The sequence below is a fragment of the Haemaphysalis longicornis genome, unplaced genomic scaffold, assembly GCF_048455015.1.
Source record: "Haemaphysalis longicornis isolate Haplotype H1 unplaced genomic scaffold, Haemaphysalis longicornis Haplotype H1 scaffold_25, whole genome shotgun sequence".
In the NCBI taxonomy this organism is placed as follows: Eukaryota; Metazoa; Arthropoda; class Arachnida; order Ixodida; family Ixodidae; genus Haemaphysalis; species Haemaphysalis longicornis.
The window spans coordinates 4,017,101-4,038,994 of NW_027526314.1; the positions used below are offsets into that span (position 1 = coordinate 4,017,101).

The 21,894-nt window shown below is 47.5% G+C and overlaps 1 protein-coding gene across 1 annotated transcript in view; it reads left to right on the forward strand.

The window, feature by feature from the left end:
• LOC144172664 (cytochrome P450 4C1-like) overlaps nt 1-21,894 on the forward strand; it is a 97,831-nt gene that overhangs the window by 56,852 nt on the left and 19,085 nt on the right. Inside the window, exons 4-6 of the mRNA XM_077701304.1 lie at nt 2,002-2,195; nt 5,533-5,602; nt 6,764-6,890. Coding sequence (XP_077557430.1) covers nt 2,002-2,195; nt 5,533-5,602; nt 6,764-6,890 — 391 coding nt within the window. The remainder of the gene's footprint in view (nt 1-2,001; nt 2,196-5,532; nt 5,603-6,763; nt 6,891-21,894) is intronic.

Here is a 21,894-nt window from a genome sequence, read left to right on the forward strand (position 1 = left end):
GTACAGTTTTGTATCTCCAACAATCTCTTAACTGTGGATGCTTGCCTACTGATTGGAAAACAGGCAAAGAAGTTCCGCTTCACGAACCCGGAGCAACGCAAAACCCATCTAAATTCTGTCCAATTGCACTCACATCTGTGCCATGCAAACTTTTGAACACATCATTCATGGATTTCGCAAATATCATTCGTAGGAAACGCAACTTCTCACGTTCGCTAAGGACTTGCACTCATCTTTTGACTCCGGATTTGAAACCGATTGTGTGTTTTTGGATTTTGTTAAAGCCTTCTATACGGTTAATCATCAACACTTTCAACCCCCGTGCCTTCTGGTGTGCCTCAGGGTTCTGTGTAGGCTCCATTGCTTTTCTTAATCTACATCAATGAACTTCCTAGTGATATATCACGTTCTATTTGCCTTTTTGTGGATGGTTGTGTTGTGTACCGTAAGCAAACTGCTCAGATATTGCAGCACTACAAACTGACCCTGATTATATCACTGCGTGGTGTACGCCCTGCCATATGAATCTGAATAATTCTAAATGTAAATCGATGACAATTTCGCACAACGAATCATCCGGTTTAAACAATTTTCTTAAAAATATTTCCCCTGACTCCGTAGTTTCATACAAGTACCTTCGTATACATATATCTAATAATCTTTTGTGGAAACGGAATATCGTGTGTTTAGTCTCAAAATGGAACTGTATGCTTGATACCTGAAACATAATTTCTACCTTGAACCGCCTTCGCTTAAAAACAATTGTATTTCACTTAATTTCGATCTAACCTAGAATATGCCTCTTCTGTTTGGGACCCCGGCTACGTTACATTAATAAAAAGTTTGGAAAGCGTTCAGAACCGCTTAGTCCGTTTCCTTCTTTCCAACTACCATCACACAGCAAGCATCCCTAACAGGAAAGCCACACTCAACATTCCTTATCTTGCCTCTCGCAGAAAGACTATGCCTTTTTCCCAAGATATTACCATAACCATCTGCTGCGATCACGTTTCGTCGCAACTCCTTCTTATACTTTCACACGAGTAGACCACCGTCATACATTTCGCATTCCATTTCAACGCACAATAACGCATAATCGCGCAACAACACACAGTAACTCATTTCTTCCGAAGGCGTGCGTTGATTGGAATCGCCTGCCTGCCTCAATGGTCCCTATCACAAACACTCATCTTTTTCGCGTCGCCCTTACAAACCTTATCTAACACGTGCGCCACTAAGCCGTATCCGCTTATTGTTTTTTTCCTTTTATGGTGGTGACGTGAACGCGCGTGCACTAAAATCACCTTTTGAGGGTAAGTTCCGCTTGTTATGATCACAGAGATGGACAAAGGGGAAAAAAAGTACACTTTCATGAGCAGGCGGCGCTGAAAGTGTACGTTTTCTTCATGTGTCGCCTGTCTGATCATAACAAGCGACACTTACATTCAAAAGCATGTTACACCAACTAGCCTGATATCAAGCTTTACTAAAATCACCTCCAATTGCAATGTATTTGTAAGTTCTTGCTTATTTTCCATTTATAGTTGAATTTTTGCTTAGCATGTATTTTCAGCTTTTTATTATATTTTACGTGTTGATTATATTCACTTTATATTGTTATTGTAACGTTACTCGAGTGTCTTGAGGGGTGTCTTCTTGTCGGTGGTTTATTTTATTGAGTTCCTTTTTTACGAGCCTTGTATTCTACTATATATATAGCCTCTCCCATCTATAACGCTCTTGCAAGCTCTGAGGGTGAAAATAAATAAATAAATAAATTGTCTTGGGGGTTCATCAAAGCTATCTGGGGGGCTAGTTGGTTTCTTGACATAATGAAAAAAATGCGCTAACAGGACGGGACTGACGGGACTGCGCTGTTTTGTGTTTCCTTCCCTCAGTCCCGTCCTGTTAGCGCATTTTTTCATTATGTCTTGAGGGGTCTTAGTGGCCTCTGGTTTTTTGCCTAAGGAATAACGAATGCTCTCTCTCTCCCCGCCTCAGTGCCAACAACGTGTGGCGGGCCAAGCGGAAGCTCCAGATGCCAGCCTTCCACTCCAAGACTCTTGAGAAGTTCATGAGCGTGTTCAACGAGCACGCAGACAGCATGTCCGAGCGTTTGGCAGAAGCGAGCTCCAAGAATGAACTCGCACCCATCCAGGATATCACTAAGCGCTGCGCACTCGACCTCATCGGCGGTAATATTTGTACACGGATATTTCAGGAAGCCATGCACGTTTACATTTGGTCAAAATTAAATGGTGGGGGAACGGGCGTTTTATAAACGTATTTTATAACAAAGTGAAGTGAATAAGGTAATTCGTTGAATTGCGATTACCCGACCGAAATACAATCCATTGCGTTACCGATCACCACAAGAAGGAACTAAACTACAGTAAAAGCTGGTTTATTCGAACTCGAAGGGGACCATAAAATTATTTGAATGAAGCGGAGTTCGAATTAGCGGGCGGGCACTAGAATGAATGGACAACGCACCACACTTCGCGGGCAAACACGAGGAAGTCTGCTCTGGACTCATCGCGAATTAGGCGGTACAACAGGTTTGTGGCAAGTCATTTTGTAAACAATGCTCAAGGAGGTCAAACAGCGGACGAAATTAATTGATTAATCAATTGTTTTTCGGTGGCGTTGTTTTTCATCTCTAGTAAATTTGGTTCAGTTTGGATTTGCGACACATTGTAATCACTTTGGACAGACTTCTGCGAGGAGTGGTGGAAACCAGGAGATCCCAGTTCGAATTAATCCTTATGGATACGGACGCGTTCGAATTATCGGGAGTATATACAGGGCTGTGCCGGGACCAGGGTATCAGTTCAAAATAACTGGAAGTTTGAATTGACCGAGTTCGAAAAAACGAGCTTTTACTGTACTTTAATCTCGCTGCTGCCGTGTACGGTCCGCAGGAACAAACTGTTGAAACGAGGAATGGCGGAAGACAAAGAAAATCGTGTGTTAGCGCGGAAGGAGCTATGTTTCCCTCGTCCATAAATCCGACACACCTCCACTCGCACCAGCTGCCGCTTCGGTCAGAAAACAAGTACTAAAGGGGAGAGCGCATGGCACTTAAGTACCACGTGCTCTCCACTTCAGTAGTTTTCTACTTCAGTTATGTACTCTAGGGACGCCGGATGCGAAGTCGCATCTGGCGTCCCTATGTTCTTGTTAGTATGTGAATGTATAGCGTCACAATTGTTAGCAATTTGTACCAATTGTAGCAATTAGCCTGGGTGATCTAACGACCAACCGCTCTCGAAACAAATTGGCATCAACTGAGCAGAGATTTCGGCGCACGTTAAAGATCCCCAGGTGGTCAAAATTAATCCGGAGCCCTCCACTACGGCGCGCCTCATCGCCTGCGTTGCGTCGGCGCGTTAAACCCTACAATCAATCAATCAACTGAGCAGATTGTTAGTGTTCGCTGCACATAATAAATGGTTCTGATCTTTGTGTGGAAGTGAGCACCTGCATGAATACAATGATTAGAAAGTCAACCTTATTTTCTTGGAAAGACGAAACCAAGTTTACCCACCGCAGTGGCTCAGGGGCTATGACGTTGTGCTGCTAAGCCCAAAGACGCGGTTTATGACGTTGTGCTGCTAAGCCCAAAGACGCGGGTTCGATTCCCGGCCGCGGCGCTCACTTTTCTGGGGGAGGAGAAAATAAAAAAAAACTTCCGTGTGTTAAAGCCTTCAGCGCACGTTAAAGATCCCCAGGTGGTCAAAATGAATCCGGAGTCCTCCACTACAGCGCGCCTCATCGCATGTATAGCTTCGGCGCGTAAACCCTACAATCAATCAATCAACAGAATCAAGTTTGGGCTCAGCTAAGCCTGACTTCTTAAGGTAGCGTTGGTGTACAATGGGCTCTGGGGAGACCAACTGAACCTTACTGCTGTTGCTGCGTTGCTATAGTTCTTTTTTGTGCAAGACGTTTATATTCTGGGAGTAACGGCTAACAGCAAGGTGCTTAGCTAAAACGCTCGTTTTTTATCTGTTGTGTTTAGCAGTCCTGCTGCATTCTTCTCGTTTGCTGCATGCCTACGCGTCGATTACGCTGTTACTTAGGTCTGGTATTTTCACTAACAGCTGCCTGGTTGAACGTTCGCATGTCCTTTATCAGCCCGTATTATTACTTGCATCATCTGCTCAACGGAGCATAAGAACTTGAGAAAAAACGGTTTGTCTGTCGCTCATTGTCGTTCATTGTCACTACCCGCCGCTTACCACAGCATAGCCACCTTTTTAGCCTTGAATTCAGCTGTTAATCAGACGGAACTACAAGAGAGGCCTGCCGTTTCTAACGACAACGTATGTTTCCGAATTATGAAACCTGAGCTAAATCAAAGATTTGCGGTGACGCCCTTGCAACGGGTACAACGGCCCACTATGGAGATGCCTAATGGTGTGCTTCGGCTTCCCGTTGGTGTATGGCTCGGCGAAGACAAAGATTTATGTACTCCCAAAATTATGCCCGCGGCACGCACGCACCCACACTGAGTACACTTGAAGGCAAACAGTCACTCGCGAAGTCTCAGTGAAGGGTTTATTTAGTCCCAATTTCCCCTTTCTTGGCTAAGAGTGAGTATAGAAATTAGCGCAAAAACGTTTTATTTCTCGAACTAGTCCCCAAGCGGTCCTTTTCTATTGGATTTAGGGGTGCGTGTGCAACACCCCTGAATTTACCCTGAACTCCCTACAGGATCCTTTCCGGTACAAACGCCCGTTTACGGCTAAAATCCCTGTAAAGGATGCTCGCCATGACAAGGCGTTTTAAACACGATAGTCTTAATTGGGCTCAGCAAATGCAAAAATTTTAGTTTGTCTGTTGGTCTGTCCCAATGTCTCGCTCGATTCCGCCACCCGGCCAAAACTGAAACAATTGGTAAACAAAAAGTATATATAAGTAAACCGCTCCAGATTCTTCACAGGATTGGGTCATACGTGATCACTATACGGAGCGCCAAGATACCTCAGGTGTGTTTGGGGCGCGATATTTGCGCATAACATACAGAATAAACGTTATTTTAATTCAAGATACACGTTTTAGTGGTCTTTATTAGCAAATAAAAGACAACGAGTCAAACAAAGTTAGGCAAGCTGCGCGCTCTCCCGCCAGATGGCGCGCGAGGAGTTCAAGCTCTGGGAAATTGCAAATGACAATATCGGCATTGCAATAACCATGGCCGGAGCGAGGAGCGGGGAAGAACCTGAGCAATGGGAGGTGGATAGAGGAGAGCGCATTAGTTTGCAGGGTCGGCGGAGAACTATCGTCTTTGGACAATATTCGACGACGAATTTTTATCTTGGCGCAAAATATTTGTAATAAATATTTCCGAAGTTTCTGTACAGAAAACTTCGTCGTCATACAGCCACGCTTTCCATTTCAGCCTTTGGTGGATGGGAATGCCCATTTTCCTGCGTAGCTTGCCCAGGCGGCTACTAAACTCCTAGTTATGTATATTAACAAAGAAGTGAGCCAGTTGACACCCCTGACTGACACCTTTTTTGTTTTCAGAAATATTGATGGGTGTAAACTTGAATACCCAGAAGAACCAGAACAGCCAGTACGCCGAATATATCTCAAAGTAAGAAAACTCCGTTTATTCAGCGTGTATTTTATAAACACCACGGAGAGTCACAAATAAGTGGTTAAAGGCTTCCTGCTGCGATATGGCATTGGAACGTTGCTTGAGCACTGCCGGGAAATTTTCGTGATCTTGTTTTCTCTGCAATAGGTGTCGATGTTTTTGTCTCAAACTGTGTTGTCACTGTGTCTTGACCTGTGCATAGAAACAGCGTATATCATTATTCAGCACGGCATACGAACTGTGTTTGAGGACTGTTTAAGTCCTCAACTGTACATGAGAACGTTTAGTTTGGGGGCTGTCAAGAAAGTTTCTAGTTTTTTCATCATTTTTTCTTGGCTTATTCAGTTGGAACAATCTACTTGCGCCGAGCCAACCTTTCCAAATATTTTTTTTTTCGTGGAACAAAAAAACTGGTGAGAACGCGTCCCGCAAACGATGGCCACCCTCTGAAAGCTTACTTCAGGGTGAAAAACACGGAATACACTATACTAGGACTCAAAGAAAACCATGCTTAACTTCAAAGTTAAGTCCCCGAACTCGCAAAATTGTTGTGCACCTATGATTGCTCTCATTGCATGAGCCTGGATTTTTCCAAACGAGTGAGTACAAACTTAGAAGTAGTGCGGCGTTGTATCTTTAAAATGGAATGCGTTTGTTAAACTTCACCACCTCAGTGATCATATTTCTATATAGAAATGGCTATGAATATAGGTATCAAGGAAATTCCAGGCACCGTACAAGATTCCAGACCTCGCGCGGACCCGCAATCATGATGAAGGTGCGGGAAGGCTTTGATGATCGCGGGTCCCGTGAGTTAGACAAGCATTGGCGGAGTTCCCTCTTGTTTGTACACGGCGCATACGAATCAAGTAAACACTCTTCCCGCCTGAAACGCACATCCTATATAATTAACTTTTTTCGTGATCGAAAACCACACAAAATACACGAGGGGGAAACAGCAACGATTGCACACAGCTGAACAGCCGTTCCCCGTTCTTCTGCCCTTGTTTAGTTTGCCCTGTTTTTCATCCCGGATCTTAGAAGCTAGTCCAGCTTGTCATTAGTATATCTTATTAACCTGTATACCTCATTGTTATTGACCAAAAATACCTCATCAGCTAGCCTCCAAGTACATCATGTTCCTGTTCGTTCCCTCAGCATTACGTTTCTGATGGCAGTCCGGGCCTTCCGTCCCTGGATGTGGTTTCAACGTGTCTACGACGTCTCCGTGGAAGGGATGTGGTTCAGGAAGATGGTGAAAGGTGTAAACGACTTCAACCTCAAGGTAAATAGTTAGGCCATTCGTTGATCCTTAAGTCCATGTTGCTCAAAATTCAAGCAATCACTTTTCGAACACAAGAGGTGGGATGGGGAGGGGAGGATGCGATATCGTTGCCGGTGCAAGTTTAAATACAGTCTCCAATGTGATCGGGCACTTGAAGTTTTCAGGAAAAAAATTCACTGGGAACAGCTTGTGCCCTGCCGCATGTTTCGAAACGCTTCGCTGCACAGAGTCCCCCCGTGACATGTGATGTCACTTCGCGCGCTATTCGTTTGACCACCTGCAAAAACGAGCCCACCGTTCGGGCTCTGTAGCCTCAGGTAATAAACAAAAAAAAGCTCTGTAGCCTCGATGGAGAGTACTTAGTACTGGCGCTGGCGGCTTTGGTTCGAGACTCAGAAGGGCTATTTCTTAGATTTTTTTTGATTGCCTATTATTTTTCTAAATTTTATTTTTTAAACTGAAACCCACGCGTTATTTTTGTTAATAATGGTAATTTGGTATGTTTTAGGTCGCTGTAGGATTGAGGCGCAGTCAATGACCTTGTTGAATTACCGTTCTCCATCGCGCGAACAAACTTGTCAGGTGGGTGCTCTGTGCAGCGAAGCGTTTGGACATACACCCCCCTGAGAGGCATATAAAAAAGCTAGGAAAATATCAAACAAAGTACAGTTTTCAAGGGGTTGATTATAGCAGTTGCATATTATTGGCTGTTTTCAGTACATTTCTGAGGCTGCGTGACGCACGTGTTTATCACAAATAAGCCGTCCTTTCAAATCCCCCTTGTTGAGTGAAAGCTCGCCAGAAACCATGTTTTGGGTTTATTTATATTTTGTTTTTGCTGACCGGCTGCGCCGGGCTATCGTACCTGTGTTATCCGTGGTACAAGTGAAGCGCATGTTCCATTCTTTATGGCGCACGTGTTATCTCCTTTCATAGGTGGAGTGCTTCGAACTAGCGTCACCGGCCTAGAATATTCTTCGTTGATCTACAGTGTTCTGGATACAATTCGACTATTCGAGAAACCCTCGCGCCGAGTGATAAATTTCCGCAGAGCAGATGCCGCGTTATTCAAATCTTTGACGCTCGCCTGCGCACTTATTTGTTGACTGCTGCTTAGCCGCCTGTGTATTCTTTGAGTTGTTAGGGAAGCGCAAGTTCGCTCCAATAAACTTGTTTTCCTTGAAGGCAACTGCGTCGTCTTTAGCTTCGTGACAATATCCGTGCTTGGGTTGTGTCATCTTTGCATTTAATTTGTTGCTTGCGTGAACTTTGTCCTAGTTTTTGCATTAAATTTAATACGAAGAATGAGTGACTGAATATCCCTTTCTGGGTGGGGAGGATGGAAGAGGCTGCGGTGGTTTCAGGGCGCTACAAACTGTAAACAAAACGAGTGTTCTCGTAGCTGCTGTTTGGGGCCCTCAGTAATGTCAGCGAGCAAAAAACATTCGGTTGTCACTGATTAACACATATATCACGTGCAGCTCTGCAGAACTTATATGAAGGACTGTGGCATTGCCACGCAGTCATGTCATTTCTACACCGCCGTAGCTTAATACATAATATATGTCTTCAATCTTTTGGGAAATCTGTGGTTTTGTGACGCAATAATTGTTCAAGAAAAAGGGCAAGAAAACGCTCTAAGCTCCTCCGAACCAAGTATGGGGGTCGCGGTGTTTCGTCGAACGCATCACAGTTTGTGATCGACATGTCGCCAGTGATGAGCGACCGACAGCCATCTTTCTCATACATCAGAACAATGTCCTTACCTGCCGTGGTTAGTGCTAAGTTTATATGCCATTATTTATATCACTGTGAAGGCTGTACGACTTCCTCGCTAACAACGCTGCGATACTTTAAAAACCTTCAACTTTTTATAAGGCTAGCCTAATTTCAGATACACTACAACTCCGTTAAAGAAGACAATATGGGTACCTGTAGATGTTTCCTTCACAGCGGGAGATTAGCGATGAGGGTTGCCACTGCAAACACTTATCCCGGACTCCAAAACAGAAGGGGAACGTATTCAAGCGCCTGTAACTTCCCCTCACATGCGGCACAAACAGAAGCAGCCATAATGTCGCCTTAAATACATTACATCGAAAAATATGGCTTAAGCCACCTAAGAAGGTCTTTGTGTAAGCCTGGTCGTTGATACCTGCGTCTATGGTTAGTATGGACTGTATAACGCATTGTTTTCCTAAACAATCCACGACCGCCTAAAGTTCACGCCTTGTTTAGACAGGTTCACGAACGCTTCGTCGTTTTCTCACATTCTTTGTGTCATGCATCTCATCACTTTTTCTCGAAAAGTCAACTGTACACCAATTAATACTTGGCATCTGCCTACCCACGCTATCGCATTTTCCGGTAAAGCTATGTTCAGACTACCGACGCAAAAGCCATTTCGTGATCTATGGACGTAAAAAACGGCGTGTCACGCAGTTCGGTTGGCTCAGACGTGAATTGACGTCGTTCTTTAAAGTCATTACGACAGTAGCGGAGACAGTCTGAACCCGGCCTAACACAATCAACAAAAATGAGACCATGGTAGTCCTCGAATTTTAAAGGAAGATGCCTGACTTGTTTCGCAATATGGTGTATCAAGAGCATAGGTTTCAAGATGGTCTCCAAGGCTTTAACCCTGTAATGCCGAAACAATGAAAACAATATATAAATATTCTAATTCTTTCATCACCATCATTACCAGCCTATCTACGCCCATGGCAGGGCAAAGGCCTCTCCCATTATTCTCAAATTTCTCCGGTGCTGTGCCAACTGTGACCAATTTATCCCTGCAAACTTCTTGATCTCATCTGCCCATCTAACTTTCTGCCGCCCGCTGCTACGCTTGCCTTCTCTAGGGATCCACTCTGTTACCCTTAAGGACCAACCGTTATCTTGCCTTCGCATTACATGCCCTGCCCACGTCCATTTCTTCTTAGTTTCTATTCGTATGTCCTTAACACGCGTTTGTTCCCTGACCCACTCCGCTCTCTTCTTGTCCGTTAATGTTACACCTATCATTTTCCGCTCCATTGCCTTCTGAGTCGTTCCCAATTTAAGCTGAACCCTCTTAGTGAGCCTCCAAGTATCTGCCCCCTAGGTGAGTACCGGTAAGATGCAGCTGTCATACACTTTCTTCTTCAGGGACAATGGTAGGCTGCTATTCATTATCTGAGAATGTCTGCCGTATGCACTCCACCCCATTCTGATCCTTCTAATTATTTCTGCCTCATGGTTGGGATCCAGGGTCACAACTTGGCCTAAGTAGATATATTCGCTTACCACTTCCACTACCTCGCCCCCTATCCCAAACTGCTGTGCTGTCCTCGAGGTTATTGATCATTAAAGGGACACTGAAGTGATATGTAAACATTGCGGGATTACTAGCGCAAATTGTAGTACGGAGTCCCCAGGCCATGTTTCGACCACTCTGGGCGCGTTTATGCGATTTTATTTAGTAGAAAAATTAATTCGAAAATGCTGTTCTCCTCTCTTTACGCTCGCCCATTTTCTGTGGCGTTTTCGTGTGACGTCGGGAGGAGCCGAGCTCGCAATTGGCTGCGCTACTGCACGGCTCCCCGGCCTTCAGACAGAGTCAGTCGGCCCAGCGTTTCGTCCGCCGGCCCCCGACGGGTCGTCGCAATTCGTTCGGTCAGTTGAAATGAAGCCAGGCCACGTTTGTGAATGAAAGAATGTGCATTTCTTTACTTGGTTAGTTTGTACACTGTATCTAGCTCCAAGTCAAGGTCGCTTCACACAAGCGCTGCACAAGCGCACATGCGGCGCTTCGCTGACTGGTACGCCAGTAGGAAAATATAAGGCCTCTTGAAGGCGGGAGAAGAGTCAGCGAAGTCAATATAGGTACTAAGGAAATAAAATCAACTGATATTTTTACCGTACAGCGTAAAACTAGCGTGCGGGAAGCACTTTTTTGCGCTGGGCGAACAGCACAGCGGCCAGCAGCACGACTACGCACCTGCGAACGCTTTTCCGTCTAAGAAATGCAATTGCTAGACGTGAGATATTGTGGAAACTTGGGGGATGCTTACTGCACGAGCGCAGAACAACAAATAGTCACCTAAGCTGCTTGGAATGCTAAAACTAAATAAAAGTGTAAACTGGTTATACCTTATATAGCTTATATTTCCAAGGTCGGCCGCGCCCGCCCGTGGCCGAGTGGTTTGGAGCGCTAGGTATGTCAGAGCAAGTGTTTTGCAAGTCACAAGATCGAATCCCCGCGGGTACATGCTTTTTTTTATAAGTTAACTTTTTCGTTTTCCGCCGATGTTTTCTATACTGAGTTCACCTTTTTTTGGGCCACAACGTTCATTGCTCCACGAACTAGTTCACAGAACGCGCGCAGGCTGGCACTGGCGCGCTAGCGAGTTCTCGTTGGCGTGCTGTTGCCATAAGCACCGACTGCTTGCGGGCAGTGGGCACAGGCCAGAATCAACAGACCCTTGGGCTGGTGCGAACACGCCTTTTACGATACAGGCATGAGTGAGGCAAGCTCCAAATATAGGGGAAAAATGCATGACATTTGAGCGTCTGCGGGGACGCGGAGGGCGTTCATGCACTGCGTAGGCCTCGGCTAGTGAATGCTACGATTCCAAGCCGTCCTGGGAGGCTTCTCTTATGCATTTTACAGCCGACAACATGGCACAAGCGCGGTACGATGATTACTGATATATTCAGAATGCGCATCCAACAACGCCATTGGTTGTGTTTTACAGAACCGAAACCGAAACTTGTTTGACTGCTAACCTTGGGCATCGTCCAATCACGGTGCCCCCTCCTCCCAACGTCACAGCCTTAGTTGGTGCGGCCGCCGCAAACCGCGCATGGTAGTTTTTCTTCTTTCGCGCTTTGTAAAATAATTACCGATTTGTCAACCGGATAAACGATGAAAAGTGTGCTAATTTGAGCCAGTCTACGCAGTGCAAGCAAAAACGGGAGCTTGACAAATTCACTTCAGTGTCCCTTTAAGTACTTTGGTTTTCTGCGTATTAATTTTGAGGCCCACAGTTCAACTCTGCTCGTCTAGTGCGGTAAGCATGTTTTGCAATTCGTCCCCCGGAGTTACTTATCAAGGCAACGTCATCAGCAAATCCGAGGTTACTGAGGTATTCTCCATTAACCCTTATTCCCACCTGTTTCCAATCCAACGTTCTGAATACTTCTGGTAAACATGCTGTGAATAACATTGGAGAGATTGTGTCTCCTTGACTGACGCCCTTCCTTATAGGTATTTTAGTGCACGCCTTACGGAGGATGATGGTAGCTGTGGAGTCATTGTAGATATTCTCTAGTATTTTTACATAATGCTCATCTACCCCCTGGTTCCGTAATGCCTGAATGACTGCTAGGGTTTCGACCGAGTCAAACGCTTTCTCATAATCTATGAAGGCTATATATATGGGTTTAGTATACTCAGCGCACTTCTCTATCACCTGATTGATCGTGTGAATATGGTCCATTGTTGAATAACCTTTACGAAACCCTGCTTGTTCCTTAGGTTGACTGAAATCCAAGATTGCAGAAATTCTGTTAGTGATTACCTTGGTAAGTACCTTGTAGACGACTGACAGTAAGCTGATCGGTCTGTAATTTTTCAGGTCCTTCATGTCACCTTTCTCATGGATTAGGATGATCTTCGCGTTCTTCTAAGATTCCGGTACACTTGCGGATATTAGGCATTGCGTATACAGGTTTTCCAGTTTTTCAAGTACAATGTCTCCGCCATCCTTCAAGAGGTCTGCTGTTATCTGATCCTCACCAGGTGCTTTGTCCCTTTCATTTCTTTCAAAGCCTTCTTTACATCCTCGGTCGTTACTGGTGGGATGTCTATCTCCTCTGAACTACTTTCTCGTTCGGCATTATCCTGGATGTCCCGGCTACTGAACAGATCCCTATAAAACTCCTCGGCCACTGTGACTATTTTATCCATATTTGTGATGACATTGCCTTGTTTATCTTTAAATGCATACATCTGATTTCTCGCCACGCCAAGACGCCTCTTCACTGATTTCAGGCTACCGCCGTTTTTTACAGCGTATTCGATCCTCTCCATATTGTACTTCGTTATGTCAGATGTCTTACGCTTACTGATTAACTTCGAAAGCTCCGCTAGTTCTGTTCTGTCAGCTGGGGTGGAGATTGTCAAGGTTTACCGTTTCCGAATTAGATCTTTCGTCTCCCGGGAAAGTTTACCAGTATCCTGTCTAGCAATCGTGCCCCCGACTTCTACTACACACTCCGTGATAATGCGTGTAAGGTTGTCGCTGGCTTCTTGTGTCATAAGCTCGGCTTCCTCGGTAAGAGCTGAATATCGGTTCTGGAGCGCCATCCTGAATTCTTCTACTGTACGCCTTACTGCTAGCTCATTAATCGGCTTCTTTCGTACTAGCTTGTTACGGTGCCTCCTCAAATCTAGCTTAATTCTAGATCCTACCATACGGTGGTCACTACACCATACCCTTCCGAGCACTTCCACATCCTTCACGACGCCAGGGTTATCGCATAATATGAAGTCTATTTCAGTTTCATGGTCTCCATTCGGGCTCCTCCACGTCCAGTTCCGGCTCTACCGTTTACAGAAGGAGGTATTCATTCTGCGTAGGTTATTCCGTTCTGCAAACTCAGCTAGAAGCTCCCCCCTGCTATTTCTACAGCCCAGACCATAGTTCCCAACTGCCTTGTCTCCAGCCTGATTCTTGCCTACTTTAGCATTGAAGTCCCCCCTAACTACGGTATACTGTGTTTTTACTTTACCCATTGCCGATTCCACATTTTCATAGAAGCGTTCCACTACCTGGTCGTCGTGGCTGGATGTGGGGGCATAGCCCTGTACCACCTTGAGCTTGTACCTCTTATTGAGCCTAATTACAAGACCTGCTGCCCTTTTGTTAATGCTATAGTATTCTTCTATGTTGCCAGCTATGATAATTATTGACTAGAAATCGCACTCCCAGTTCTCTTCTGTCCACTAGACCACGGTAACATAGGACGTGTCCATTTTTCAGCACCGTAAAGGCTTCATCTGTCCTCCTAACCTCACTAAGCCCTATGACATCCCATTCAATGTGCTTTAATTCCTTGAACAACACGTCTAGACTCGCTTCACTAGATAAGGTTCTCGTGTTAAACGTTGCCAGGTTCAGATTCCAATGGCGGCCCGTCCGGGTCGAGGGATTTTTGGCACCCTCTGCTGCGTCACAGGACTGACCACCACCGTGGTCAGTTGCTTCGCAGCCACTGGAGACTGAGGGCCATGGGTTAATTGGCGTATTCATGGGAGGTTTACTACATTACAGTTTGCGACTCCAACAATAAAGAGATGCGGAGAAAAAATTATTTTCTCCCAGGGTTATAAAGTAACATAATGTATCACAAATGCAAGACAGTGAGTATATATATATATATATATATATATATATATATATATATATATATATATATATATATATATATATATATATATATATATATATATATATATATATATATATATATATATATATATATATATATATATAGCGAATCAGAATAGGAAATGAGGGGCTCGTAGAAATAACACAGAAACAAGGGTTGGCAGCCAAGAAAACCTCGGAAAGCAAAGGGGAGGTTGTGGTAGGTCATTGAAACAGATAAGGAATTTGGAAAGAAAGAAAGAAAGTGGAGAAAAAATGCCCGCCAGGTGGGATCCGAACCCACGACCTCCAGAATACCGGTCTGGGGCGATAACCACTACGCTACCCGCGGGGCGATTTCCCCCCCCCCCCGCTTTCTGGGGTATTTATGCCAATGTAATTTTTTCCTGTGCTTGGGGGTGGTAGCGAGAGCCACTATGACTACTCGGGGTGAAGGGGACCTTCTTTTTAATCCCCGTGCCGTGACTCGAGTGTCTACGGCATGTCGAGAGTGTTCAACCAGCGTTAAACCCTCTTAAGCTCCCTGTGGCACCAAGACTGCCAGAACAGAGGCCGTCGCTATGCATGTAGCGAGTCAGAATAGGAAATGAGGGCTCGTAGAAATAACACAGAAATAAGGGTTGGCAGCCAAGAAAACCTCGTAAAGCAAAGGGAAGGTTGTGGTAGGTCATTGAAACAGATAACGAATTTGGAAAGAAAGAAAGAAAGCGGAGAAAAAATGCCCGCCAGGTGGGATCCGAACCCACGACCTCCAGAATACCGGTCTGGTGCGATAACCACTACGCTACCGGCGGGGCGATTCCCCCCCCCCCCCCCGCTTTCTGGGGTAGTTATGTCAATGTGGCGCTGGCTACCACCACCAAGCACAGGAAAAAATTACATTGACATAAATACCCCAGAAAGCGGGGGGGGGGGGGGAATCGCCTCGCCGGTCTATTGTGAGTGAAAGGGATACGTGGCAATCGCTTGTCAGTGGCATTCTTTTGAACCAGCTTAAAACCTTAAGTGTGAACGACGCTTTCGAAACTAGGAACTCTGTCGCTGTCACGGATGTTATACGGGGTAGGACAGACATAGGATATGGTTTTTCCATAGATGTTGAAGACTTGTTTTATTCTGTTCCGCACAGCGAACTGTTGGTCGCAGTTGTGGAGTGTATCGAAACAAATGGTGAGATAGCCTTTCAGAATGGTGCTGGTATATCTGTTAATAATTTTATGTCCCTTCTTGAATGTTACCTCAGTGCCACTCACACATCTTTCGAAAATAAGCTTTACAGACAAAAGAAGGGTGTTTGCATTGGCTCTTGTGTAGCGCCAGCACTTTGCAACATTTTCCTGGCAGGCATTGATCGGGATCTGAGTCAGTCGCCCGAAGGGGACAAAAGTTTTGAGGTTTGCAGATATGTGGACGATTTTTTGGTTCTTTTGAAAAAACAGGACCAAGTAACATATCCTAACACAGTCACGGAAGTTTTAAGTCATTTTCATCTGGGCGGGAAGGGTTTGAATTTTACACATGAGCTACCCCTTTACAGTAGAGTCCAGTTTTTAGACATTAACCTAACTTTTATGGACGACAACGTGTGCTGGGAATACTCACCTAGAACCTCCAAGGAACTGTTGCCTTTTGATTCCGCTCATTCTAAAACTGTAAAGCGTGCCATCGCCACTATGTGCCTTCAGTCTGCCCTGTACAAATCGTGTGAGCATGCTATGGGAAGCAGGTTTGACCATCAAATGGCCAGGCTTCAAGCTGCTGGCTTTCCGGGCTCAACCCTTACCGCCGTGACGGAGGGTTTGCTAAAGAAAACGAAAGGTGCTCCTTAAAGGGCTAATGCCATGCACTTGAAAAATGAGCCAAGGCCTGCGGTCATACCGTACTCGCACCGAGTTGCACACAACCTTAAGAAGGTCGCTTCCAAGTACAGCATACCGGTTGTGTTTTCAGCGCCCTTGAAACTTGCCACGCTGTGCTCAAGAATAGCGCCAGAGATGAAACGCAAAAAATGCGAGAAGAAGCATGTCACGCCATTTATTAAGTGTGCGATTGGTGTTGTGTACGAGATCCCTCTGATTTCTGGTAAAGTGTATATCGGCCAAACCGGCCGATGCATTAATGACCGCCTCAGAGAACATGCCTTGTCGATAAAAAATGGAACTGGTTCGCACTTGCCACATCATTGTAAAGATTGTGATTCTGTAAACCCAATCTGTAAACCCAATCTGGACAAAACAAAAATAATCGAAAGGAGCAGAGATGCTACCGCACGTGAGGTTGCCGAGGCTTTTTTCATAAAAAGAAAAGGGCCCATGTGCGTAAGTGTACCGTCGCTTTCTATTTATGATAAGGAAAGTGCGTTCCTACATACTTTTTTCTGATGTTCGCCTGATGACCGTGATGTGTGTAATTTTTTTCCTTTCCTTTCTTTTTCTTCAGTGCATGCCTGCTATTTATTTGTTTGTGCTTTTTGAAATAAACTCAGTTGTTAGTAGCGCCTGTCACGTTTGCCACCGTCCTCGTCTTTTTTGCGCTAAGCCTCCCATTCAACCTTGCTTGTCGCGAGTTGAACCTTTTTGGGATTGATGGTGAGGCCGGCGCGTTTCATGCGGTCGAGCACGTCTCTGAGATGCACGAGATGCTCCTCAAAGGTGCGCGAAAAGACGACGACGTCATCCATATAGGCCATTGCGTATTTATAACGTACATCGTCAAGGACGATGTCCATTAATCTTTGAAACGAGCTCGGGGAGTTATTCAGCCCAAACGGCATGCGTACGAACTCGAAAAGACCCCTGTAGCACGTTAAGGCTGTTTTAGGAATATACTCCAGGTGCATTTCAATTTGCAAAAAGCCGCGTGAGCAATCTAGAGTGGTAAACACCCGTGCACCACCAAGCGAGGAAATGATAAATTCTACGGCAGGAACAGGATAAGCGTCTCTCGCAGTTACGTCGTTGAGACGACGGTAGTCCACGCAGAGACGCACACTGCAGTCTTTTTTTGGCGCCAACACGACCGGAGATGCATGGGCACTCTGCGACGGCCGCACAACCCCTGTGTTCAGCATCTCCTCGAGGGCGACGTCTAGTTTCGCCTTCTGGATGCTGAGCGGCCGTGGATTGCAGCTCCAAAGAGGGGCGTCTCCCGTGTCAATGCGATGTTGGACGAAGGTTGTCCGCCCAGGGGCCTCCATGAACATTTCAGCAAACGGCTCCAGCACATAGGCGAGCTGCTCCATCTTATAGTCACAGCAAGGACACTCCTCAAGCAACTGCCTGATTCGCTCAGGCAACACCGATTTCGTTGCGACTGCGGCTGACCTTGGCACGGTACAGATATGCGTTGACGCCACAAAAGGTATCAATTCTGCGTCATTGCCCAATCTGTAACCACCACTCGCCAAGTCAAGCAGGAGGCCCTCGCGAATAATGAAATCCCTGCCCAAAATCATGGGCACCGCCAAACCCGGGCAGTACGTAAAGCGCTCCCTACACCTTCTGCTTGCGTAAGAAATGCGCAAGCGCACAGCACCACGCGCTTGAACAACAGCACCATTGACCACTTGCAAACGGGTGCTGCATTTGCGCAACTTGACACCACGTACTCGGCAGAGTTCAAAGACTGCATCTCCAATTACTGACAAACTGCCGCCAGTGTCAGCCTATGCGTCAACATCCGTTACAAGCACGTGAACAGAAACGTGCGGTGCTATGGGCTGTGCGCGCGCTTCAACACGGCAAGCAGTGGGTAAAAAACACCAGTCCTCGCCTCCAGCCAATTTTGCGGCCCTCGGCGACGGGTTAGTCAACATCATTGCCCCGGGCTGCATTCCCTCATCTCGATGGCTATTTGTATTTCGGCGACCAGCCATCACACGGGAGTACTCACGACGGACGTGTCCTGGCTGTCCACATTGGTAACAGCCGCCAGCTTTATTTCGGTCAGGCACGTAGCCTCGCGACCCTCCCGTCTCGACAACTGGACAAGAAGGACCTCTGGAGTTCAGGGGATTTCGTTGCTGAGCCCAAAGGGAGAGACTCGGGTCGGAGAGCGGTGAGTCGCCAGTAAAGTGGGCCTGTTTTCCCAACGCACGAACCCTGACTCAAACCGCTGCAGGGAGTTCCCGCCATGGGCCGCACCATCTAGTGGTCGTCCGCGCTCCAACTGCCTGTCGCCAAGGGCAGAAGGATCTAGTGCACGGGAGAAATTAAGGCCCGCCGCTGCAGTACGCGGCTGTGGACTTCGCTCTGCCGAAGTCTCAAGGGTGTCTCTCCATGCACAAGCTGGCTCGATTGCTTCCCCTACTGGCGGAGGGGGTACATAATTCAGCTCCTATATGAGAGCTTCCTCTATTGACCGGCCTGATCGTGCCATCTCCTCCAGGATCGAGTACTCACGACCACGTAAGTAAGGTCGGAAGCGCGGGTGGCATCGTCGTAAGACGTGCCTCACCATTTCTGTATCTAACGCACCCGGGATAGCTGTTTTGAAGAGTTCCTGGATAGCTCGAATGTATTCGAACAAGCCCTCGCGCGGGTGCTGCGTACGTGCCTCCAACTTACGGCGGATGCGGTAGTCGTAGTCTGGAGGCAGGAACTCCTCGCGGAAGCGCGCCACAAAGTCGGCCCAGGACGCGAACGGAGTCTGAAGGCGCCACCAGCGACCGGCGGATCCCTCCAGAGCAACCGGCAGGACGCGGGCAAGGACGAACTCGTCCGAGGCACCCGACGCCGCCTTGTATACGGTGAGGTCGCCCAGGAAGTCCGCCACTGTCTTGCGGTCATCGTATCCCGTGAGCCATGGTACCTCAATGTTCGGCGGGAACGATGGCCCGTGCTCGGACCCAAAGTGTTCTAGCCCGAGACCTGCCAGCCGGTTCGTGAGGTTCTCGCAGAGGTCCATGATTGGGCGGAGCACGCCGACGAGCCCAGTGGTGTCCGCATCCCTTGCGGCCTCGCGCGAAGCAACCAAAGGGCTGCGACGGGTAGCGGCTCCACGGACAGACATTTCCCTGGGACGAAATGCTCTCGCGCGCCGCGAAGCGAACACACAAAAAAAATGGTGATAAACAACACAAGCCACTAAAAATGCGCCTCAAATTACGAGAAGGACTACCAAAAATACCGGCGGTCACGAAACAACGCCAATGTAATTAGCCCCGCAAAACGCCCACCGCGGAGCACCAGAACAAGGAAGAAGACCACAATGCCCTTTACAGGAATCACGGCCGTCCCCACGTTCAGGGCGCCAAATGTGGTACCGGGGTTCTTGCACCCGGCCGCGGTTCCCCAGGAAGACACTGCACCCCCTAAAGGACACCTTTACTGGGAGTCCTGTTCCGTTGAGGTCCACTCCTCAGGCTAGGCGAGTCCACCATGTTCTAACGTCGCTCATCTCGCGCCACATCTTCAGCCTCACCCGGGACATGTTCATCCCGTGGGATTGTCCCCCGCCACTATTGCCTGGTTCCCACAATATATATATATATATATATATATATATATATATATATATATATATATATATATATATATATATATATATATATATAGATAGATAGATAGATAGATAGATAGATAGATAGATAGATAGATAGATAGATAGATAGATAGATAGATAGATAGATATATACTGTTATGAACCAACGTACGATGCCTACGACGCCTCTCGCCGAACGTGCCCCGCGCTTCTTCTTCCTACGCTTCCAGTCGGCCGGCGTCCTTGTCGCTCTGATGGTGGATTGGCCGCTGACTGTGCTTGCAGCTTTTCTTTCGCGAAGCTTCGCGCCTTTACACTCGGCCACATGGCGATGGCGAGCACCAACGAGCTCTTGGCGTGGGTCCTTGACTTTGACACTAGGGTCGTTGTACGTTTCTTCTCGGTAGGCCTGTCTCAAGACTCGGTGGGCGTACTTCACTGCTCGGTTTAAGTCTTCCTTTCTGGTTCGATCCGGGGCTACGATTTTTTCCGTTGCCGAGTGCGTCCTAGTTTTTTCCGGAAGGGTCTTATATTGCCCGCCAAAGACACGCATCATGCTGCCCTTGCTGTCTGGTTGCTTTAAGCTGGTACTGTGACTTTTGTTGACTTTGCTGTTGTCCTCTTCGACCACAGTCGCTGGAGACCACTTGTCAGTGACTGGAGCATTCTTGTGTTCATTAGTCCTTTCGTCGTCCATCTGGTCTCTTGACGGTGCTTCGTTGCTTTCTTCAGCTGGCATCTCCTCGTGCTCAGTCTCACCGGACGGAGCAGAAACGATGGCCCGTTCCTGACCCGAGGCTTCAGAAACGCCGCCGGATGAGTTGCTCAGAGTATCCATCGCAACCATCTCCTCGTATTTTTGTAGCGGCGAGAGGCGCTGCGTGTGGTTGTTGGAGTCGCACGTCACGGTGAATGGAACGGGGCCTTCCGATGGCACCTTGGAGTAGTTAAAGCACTCTTTTGGACTTCCACGCCTCACGCTATCATGGGTTGAGGTTCTTGGTGTCGTGATGTCCGCAAAGTAGCAGTAGCTTCGTTTAGTCGAATCGATGGGGCAGAGCGTCAGTATATCTGGCGAATGCTCTGGCGTACCTTTGGATGCCGACTGGGAATGCACCGAATGGTCAGTATTACTCTTCTTGTTGGCTCTGTAGTTAAGCTGTGTATAGGCGCCGGGACGTTCCGAAAGGATCTCTTCGTCGACCAAGCTCAGCGGAGACGCCAAGTTCCCCGATCCTGTGGGAGTTAAAGGTGGTTCGCTGCCATGGAAGAACGGCGTCTGCATAGGAGCAAGCGTCAACTGGCTACGCACTTGGCAAACACTTTTCGGAAGCTGGGCTCTGTTTTAAATAACGCTCGGACACGTCCCGCGGGTCGCCTCTTCATCTATCAGGGACATAATACTCGATTCGGGTTTCTGGTCTGCGTTCTCGGCCAAGGGTTTAGCCGAGGTTTGCACGCAAGGCTCCTGTGGCGGCCGCGTTGCTCCCTGCTGCAGTCCTACAGCCAGACGGACGTAGGCTTGTGGGCTCAACTCCGGCGGCTGCACGGCCAAGGCTGCAGCTAGAATGGGGTCAGCCAGGCCATCTATGACGTACCGCTTCTCCACAGGAGACGCCCAGGCGAAGTCGCAGCCGGCGAGAAGGCGGAGCTTGTCGTAGATGTAGACCGCAACGTTCTCGCTAGGGCCTTGCAGGCGGGCACGCATTTCCATGAAGCGAGAGTCGTAGCTGGCTGACAATCCACTGAACGCCGCTATTAATGCCCCGCTCCAGCTTGCCCAGGTGGGATGGGAGTGACCTTCGTAAAGGTGCCACGCTCGGGGAGCGTCGCGCTGGCGTTCTTGTGCAACGAACAGTTTGGTGCGGTCGGGCCAGGCATGATGGGTAGCAAGGCCGTCGATCAGCTTCACCCAAGAAAACGCATCGTCCTGGACCCCTCGGAAGACCGGGCCGCCCGTGTGGGCGGGCGATGGAAACGGGCTGGGAATGGCGTCGCGAAGCTGCTGGCAGGTTTCTTTTAGGGCCTGGGCAGTCCAAAACGGGTGGAAACTACGCGCAGCACTGGTCGCCATCGGTAAAGGTTGGTCA